The sequence below is a fragment of the Electrona antarctica genome (assembly GCF_951216825.1).
Source record: "Electrona antarctica genome assembly, chromosome: 6".
Lineage (NCBI taxonomy): Eukaryota > Metazoa > Chordata > Actinopteri > Myctophiformes > Myctophidae > Electrona > Electrona antarctica.
In genome coordinates, this window is record NC_136811.1 from 31983341 (window position 1) to 31990840 (window position 7500).

General features: G+C 44.2%; 1 protein-coding gene across 1 annotated transcript in view; it reads left to right on the forward strand.

Moving 5' to 3' along the window:
• Positions 1-6183: 6183 nt before the first annotated feature.
• The window catches only part of bmper (BMP binding endothelial regulator), a 29408-nt gene continuing 28091 nt past the window's right edge, over positions 6184-7500 (forward strand). Inside the window, exon 1 of the mRNA XM_079502972.1 lies at positions 6184-6279. Coding sequence (XP_079359098.1) covers positions 6249-6279 — 31 coding nt within the window. The 5' untranslated portion in view covers positions 6184-6248. The remainder of the gene's footprint in view (positions 6280-7500) is intronic.

Below are 7500 nucleotides of genomic sequence, written 5' to 3' on the forward strand. Positions count from 1 at the left end.
CTCTCACCCACCACTACCCATCATCACATGGCATCAGACCTCCTCTCTGGAGCCTCCCCCGCTCCTTGGAATAAGAATAGCCGCTCGCTGGTCGGTCGGGTTCAGCCGCCCTACCACTTCCGGGTAAATTAAGGCCACTTCAAATCTCTGAACCCCCCCCGCCCCCCCATCGACATAACATGTATTTAACTTGTGCTCCCATAGGGGTTCAGTCTATCTGGCACTGACGGTACCCACGGCACATTGATGATGCTGCGGCAATTGAAGCAACATTTCAGTTACAGGACAGGTCTTCTTTTAACTGCCAAATCTCTCCTGTTGCCCAACAGTGGCTGGAAGTTAGTAGACACAATGTGGTGGCAAAAGGTTAGATAAGAGAAAATGTCTTTTTAGAGCACAACCGGACACAACCCAGGAAAAACTACTGGTCTTTCATTATGATAGACTAGAAGAAGCTGTGAGTTCCGTTTCGGCATGGAATGTAACATTTGGAATAAGTGACAACTCCAATTACAAAATGTTTGATAACACTACACAGAGTGGAACCGATACGCTCTACAGATATTTTTAAAGGGATGTATAGCATTTTGAGTTTGAGTAGAGCCCCCCCCCACCCCCCACACACACACACACACACACTGTACATACATACTGTATATTTAACTCTAAAGTATTTTGCCCTGTATTTCCAACCAGCCTCTGAGCTCATAGACCACGGCCATAGAGGAACGCTGTGCCAGCTCAACCAATGACAAGCCAAGCAACTGTGTCTTTTGGACTATTGGTACTGTACTCTATAACTCGTCTGTTCCATGTACGGTTACCAAAATCTTTTGGCTCAATGTCCAGACTGTCCACCAGACATTCTTTTTTAGCTAACCACACAAAAGCTATGCTTGTGGGGAAATGTGGGTTGAACCTAGCGCTGTTGGTGTGACTGCTGAAAGCCACATGTGAAACCTGCTGCTCTTTTGCTAATAGGTGAAGAACGCAACATGCTGCTGTGTGTGATCAGCAACGTTGCCACAGTGCGTCCTTTCCCATTGTAAACTAAACAAATAAAGAAGCCAGCTCTGTAAAACAGAGGTTTGAGGTGGACACTGGGCCTTTAGAGCTGAAACTATGAAACAACTGTATTAGAGTACGTTTTCTATATACCATTGCTGTTCTGCCGTACCGGGTCCATTCCGAGCTGTTTGTTTCTAGCCACATGAGCAGGGTTAACTGTTTTTAGCACTGTCTTGTCTTCTTCATTTACTGTGACCGTTACACCTACAAAAAAACTCTCTCTTAAGTATGTCTGTTTTTGTCTTTTTGTGTTAACTTTCTCTTGAGAGGTCAGGACAGTCTGTGACCAAATGTAGAAGCTGTCACACCAGTGAAAGGGACTTGTTTCTCTCTGTTCTCGTTTTTCTTTCTGTGCTCTTGTGTAAACTTCCTTGTGCATAGAGCAAGGTCAATTGAAGATTTTGTAACTGTTTAATATGTTGCTGTTTAATTTGGCAACAGGTCTGTTTGTACATGTAGACCTTTGAAGCGGCATGGTACAAGGACTGTAGATATTGTTTGATGCCTGCCAACTCTCTCTCTCTCTCTCTCTCTCTCTCTCTCATTTGACCTCCCCGCCCCACCATCTCCCTGTTTCTGCATCACTGCATTTTTCTCTCACTTTCCCCTTACTCTTTCTGTCTCTCTCCATCTCTCTCCTAGTTTCTCTCACATGCAACGACCACTTTGTCTTTCTTCTACTATTTATGCTCCTCTCTCTCCCATTGCTCTGTCAAACAACTCTGCACAGAAACGTTCTGGTATCAAGAACCACATCAACCAAACATTTATACACACCCTACTGTAAAATAAGTGAACAACAAAAAGTAAACAAACAATAATAATGTAACTGTAACTGTGCCACAGCACTTTTAAGAGAATGTAATAAAAACAGATGTGCATTTTTAGACTTTTAGAAATTGCTGGCTCTGTGTGCGTTCATTTTACTAGTGTTCTCCCATTAAGTCCTAAGATAGTCAGAGGATATAATAGTTGTTGTAAAACATTACTACAGAACTTCCATATAAGACACCTAAGACACCAAACCATACAAACTGCCTTTTATACAGATGTCAATTTGACTCTTGCTTTCCATCTTTGTACGTTTTATACAAACAGTTTGGTGAAATGAGGCTACACAATCACACATCAAAATCATCTTTACATGCACCAATGCATGGGGATATAGGCTTTTACGTGTCGAGGTGAAATCCACAAGTTCACAAAAGTTGAACTCCACACGAGGCAGATGCTAATTTGCTCTGCCACCGGAAGCTCCACCCCCTGAACGTGTGAATGATGCTGAACGTGTGAAATATGTAATATTTGCGTACCGTACCCTGATGATAACACAACATCTCTGCCTTGAACAGTTTGTGTAAAAGGGGCTTCTGTGTGGTAATGCAGTCCAGAGCAAGATATCTTGCAACAAATGTGATTAAGTTTACATGGTCTTTGATGTGTTGATAAGGTTCACAACTCTAAGACCCTTAAAACAAGTTAAATCCTAATCACGTAAGCTCCAAAACAAAACTGTCAATGAAAAACAATCTTCTTTCCTAATAACCAAATGTGCCTGGCAGGTTAAAGTACAGTACACATGGTTAAAGGCTGGACTGGTTCCAAGATCAACTGTGTGAAAGAGACAGCTGATCATCCCAATGAATTAAAGGTGTTACGTGCTGCACCAGAGCAACCCCAAGGTACCTGACAACCAACCACACTACACTGCCACAATGACCTCCACAGAATGGATGCTTATGACGTTTTGCCTTTCCAACAAAGTCACACCTCTTTCAAAGTCACTTGTGTTTCAAAGTGGAAACCCACTTATAGTATGATACTTGCTTAAGTCAAGTGATTACTTTCAATATATATTTCCTGGATCTTTACCCCTATAGCTCTGAACCAGACTTGGCTGTTGAGCACACATTATGGGGATTGAACATGTGACCCTTCAGTTACAGGACAGTCTGTCCACCAAGCCACTCTGCCGCCCACAGACAGCTGAGTGTAACACCCCCTCCTCCTCTCCAGAGCTCCAAGCCAGACCTGCCGTCTGCATGCGGCCTTAACCCCGGGGCAGCCGGTCTCCGCCTATCGTCTACAGTCGGCAGGCATCACAATGCTGCACCAGGTCTGGAGGAGAGCCTGTCTGAGTCTCTACACTGCGAAATCCTGAGTGTAATAGACAGGCTTTAAAATGTAGCAATATAATTCACTGGCTCCCTCTTTGTTTGAAACGGGATCCCAAAAGCCAGACTCAGACGGCACCACCGTCCCAGTGATTTGAGAGAAATATCTTCTCCTCGTCAGGAGACATGTATCTCCCCCTTTTGAGAGATGCGCTCTCAATCTCCCTGCATTTGGACCCTAAACTTATGAGGTAGTTTTCAATACATCAATGTGTCTGGTTGTGGGAAACAACTGTGCGTCACTCAATTTCTTCTTCTTTTTTATAATATTTATTTTATTTGGAAAAAGCAGTAGAATAACAACATTTATATGCATACATAGGACACAAGTGCAGTTCCCAGGATTTTTTCCCCCACCACTCTTCCCTCCCTCCCCCCTCCAAGTGACTCCATCTCCAGTGTCTCTGTAACATCCTTGCTTTCTTCAGGACTACATATGGCATCAGGTCAACACTTAACAGGGGCAAAGGGCAATATCGCTTCAGAGTGTACATTTCAGAAGGAGAAAAAGAAGAAAGAGACAAAGACAAAAAAACAACAACAACCAAGAAACGAAAGTATTTAAAATATTGCTGAGGGGGACAAAAACAAAACAGCTTTGGATTTCGACCATGAGAAGATGAAGGGTGTCTTAAACATTTTCTACAAAGATCATAAAGCAGGCTATTAGGACCAGTGAGATCACACAAAGTCAGCTCTCAGAGGGGCAATGTGTACTATCCAGTTGTTCCAAATTTGGTAGAAATTGTCTAGTCTAGTTCTTAGGATGACGTCACTCAATTTCATACACTAAGGACAACATAAAACATACATGCATCTGTTTTATTATAACCCTGCGGTAAATGGTCAAGAGCCAGTCTATGCCATTGAGCAAGGTACTGAATTCCTATTTGTTCATTCATTGGCCAATAAATTATGGATTAGAATGTCAGCTATAAACCTGAAATGTTAGTGCAAGGTTGGCATGTAGGCTCATTCATCAACATCATCGCCCCACTGCACAACTTGGGCGCTATTTGGTCCCTACGGAGTGGGAGGAGGGTCATTTAGGGGCAGTTAAATACCTGTTGAAACTCCATCTCCAGCGCAGTAGGAGGCAAGTCAGCTAAATTGCTTGGGTGCTCTTTGGTGCCATCTAGCGACTAATATCGATGAAATGCCAACGTTGAGCATTTCGTGCTGCAGTCTCGCATTCTCTCTCTCCCTCTCTCTCAGTCAGTCATTCACACTAAATGCGCTCATCGGGGCTGTCCCTCGTGGCATGTTTACAATGCGAAGTAACAAGAGTAACCCAATTAGATAAAAGAAAGCATCACTGCCTGACAGTGCCAAGGCCAGTAAAAACGGGCTGGGTCATAATTGTGTCTTTGAAGACACTCTTTCCCTTCCCATATAGGCTATGGGAGATTCTGCGGGCGCTTAGTGTGAGTGCTTTAAAAGGTGTCGCTTACTTTATAAATCCATTCCAACAGCCGTAATGTAACGCAATCCGCTTAAAAACGATCCACACAAACCAGAAAATAATAGGGTAAAATGTAAGAGATGCGAGTTTATTCTTTAGCGTGACGCGTTTCACTTGAATATAGGTTATAAATTATCTCGCCTAAATTATAGCAGTACAGAATAACGTGCGTTCGTTGCGCTGAGAATGGACATGTTTGTGGTGTGGTTACGGCTGGAGTATGGCAAATGGATGATGGTAAACAACTGCATACCCATGAGGCTGTAGGCTACAACCTGCACTAACCTCCCGGTTTGGCACCGCTGCTGTTTAGGGAGCCCAGACTCAGAAGTGCACTGGACACGTGAAGCGCGTGTACTGTTGCTACTCGGGCTTGTTAGTAGTGAAACGGGATCCGATAGCAGCAGTAGGTGGGTCTGTCTCTCTCAAACACGCCGCACACACACACGCACAGACAGACACAGCGGTATTGTGCCGAGAAGAAGTTGAATAGCCGTGGCGAGCAAAGCGGCGAGACAGATTTGGACGTCAAAATTGCGCGGATTATTAAACCCCCCGGCGACGATTTGAATAACGAGGGGCCGTTCTGGACGCATTTTGGAGGAGGTCCCTGCACCCTGCGGTGATGTTTAACTGAAGTAGCAGGGTTTCTGACTTCTGTTCCACTGGCATCGCCACCGCGCGCCCCGGCATGAGAGATCGGCACTAATAGCCTTGGTGGTACAGAGAGGAGAGAGAGAGCCTGCAAACAGCTGTTCCACAGCGGATAGCTGAGAGCATCAACGTGCGAAGCAAACCCAGGATCCTGGCCGCCGATTTATTACAGTGTTAAGGAGCTTTTACACATGGCTAACATAGCCTCTTCCAGGCAGCAGATATAAGGAATGGATATGGGCTGTTTTTCCAAATACTCGCTTACTTTTCTTTTAGTGGACGCTTGATTATTTATTGATTTTTGTAAATAGGCTAATTTGGGGAATTGTTTTTATTTATTTATTATTATTTTGGTTGCTTTCTGTGGCTTGACTGAGGGCAGATATATATATATATATTTTTGCTGTATTTATTTGCCCATCCACAACCAGGGTGTTGGACTTGAGACTTCGTGGAACTTTTGATTCCCGCACGGACACTTGTTTTCCGGGCATGCAAGAGCGCCAGAGGCTGGAGGCGACATGACTGTCACCTTTGTCATTGTAATGTGTGTGTGTCAGATGGCCGAGGAGGACACGCCACATCGTTTTACATTTTCACAAAGTTAAGTGTATGGGCTGGAACGGAACACGCTGCAGAGGAACGCACGAGCCTGGATGGGAGCAATTACCGTTATTGGTGGATTTCCTCTGACTGTGCTTTCATCATCACACAAAACAACGATTTGGATTTCAGCTTTACACTTATTTTTGTATTTTCAATCCGTTTCCCCCCACCTATTTATTTTTCTCTGGACCGAATTTAGGATGCTGTTACATAGCTTTGCAAGCGTCTTAACGGTTCACTCTAAAATCAGCTGCATTTTTTTATTTGTACTTTTATTATTCCAAATGCCACGGCCCTCTACGCCATTAATTACAGGTAAGATTAAAGTTGTTATTTCGGTTTTCAAATAACATTCAACGTGCGTAAAAGTTGCCCATAGCCGTCATTTACGCGTTGTACCCTGCATGTAGGCAATGCGGCAGAGCAGAGCGGGTCCGTATAGTTTTGAGTCCGGTCTTTTCCAACCTTTTTGCCCGACGGCTATACGTGAAACACAATTCACTTCACCTGCAACATTCTGACAACCTCACCAAACATCTGCCACAGCACGGGCATTTTTCCTGCCACGGGCTCCTTTTGAAATTCGTTGACAGGCGCATTGCATCATAGGCTATCGCTGTTTGCCTTGCAGCACTGTTGAGAAATGAGTAGAATAGGTCTATATATCGCAGGCTTGCAGTCCAGCCCAACAATATAGTGCCTTTATCGTTCAGTGTTATCGTTGGACAAACATCAGAATGAGTATTAGGTGCATGGGAAGTTGAATTTATTATTGAGCATCAATTGAGGAGGTTAGTATAGCATATAGCGTCTAATCCGGATTACATTCCCATGTAACGCGCCTTTACCTGGTATTCCAAATATGCAGTAGCCCAGTGGTTCTCACATTTTCATGAGAAGGACCCCCAAAATGATTTGGACGCAGACCCCCACGCCAGGGGCCCAATAGATTTTATTTTCTTTATTTTTTAAATAGGCTACAAATTATTATTTAAAAAAATATCTACACGCACAGGTGCAGGCCTATAAGAAGAGGGTTAAAGTGGTTAAAACTATAATGTTTATAGCTAAATAAACAAATTTAGCTGTGGGCCCCCTATAGAAACCCCAATGTCCCCTGGGGGTCCCCGGACCCACTTTAAAGAACCACTGATCGCTATAGCCTAAAAACGACCGGCGCTGCGCTGCTTTTGAGTGAGATGGAATTGAGAGGAAAGTTGGCGGCTGCAGGAGCCAAACGCTGCGCACGCTGCCGCCGCAGCAGGTGAAAAGGAGCTTGATGAATAAACAACTTGTATTCATTCATCTGGCTCTTTCAAAGTAGGAGAAGGCGTCGCGGACTGAGGCGAGGCGAGAGTGTTGGGTTTCCCCCTCAATCACTTAAAGCCGTGCTGGTTTAATTACACGCGAAGGTTGTAAATTTTACAGTCGTCGCGGAGTCTGCGGGGTTTGTCTGCTCCCCGAATTAAAAGGCTGACTATCTTATGAAGTCCTGCAGACAGCTGCCGACTGACTGCACCAATACAACACAAGTCA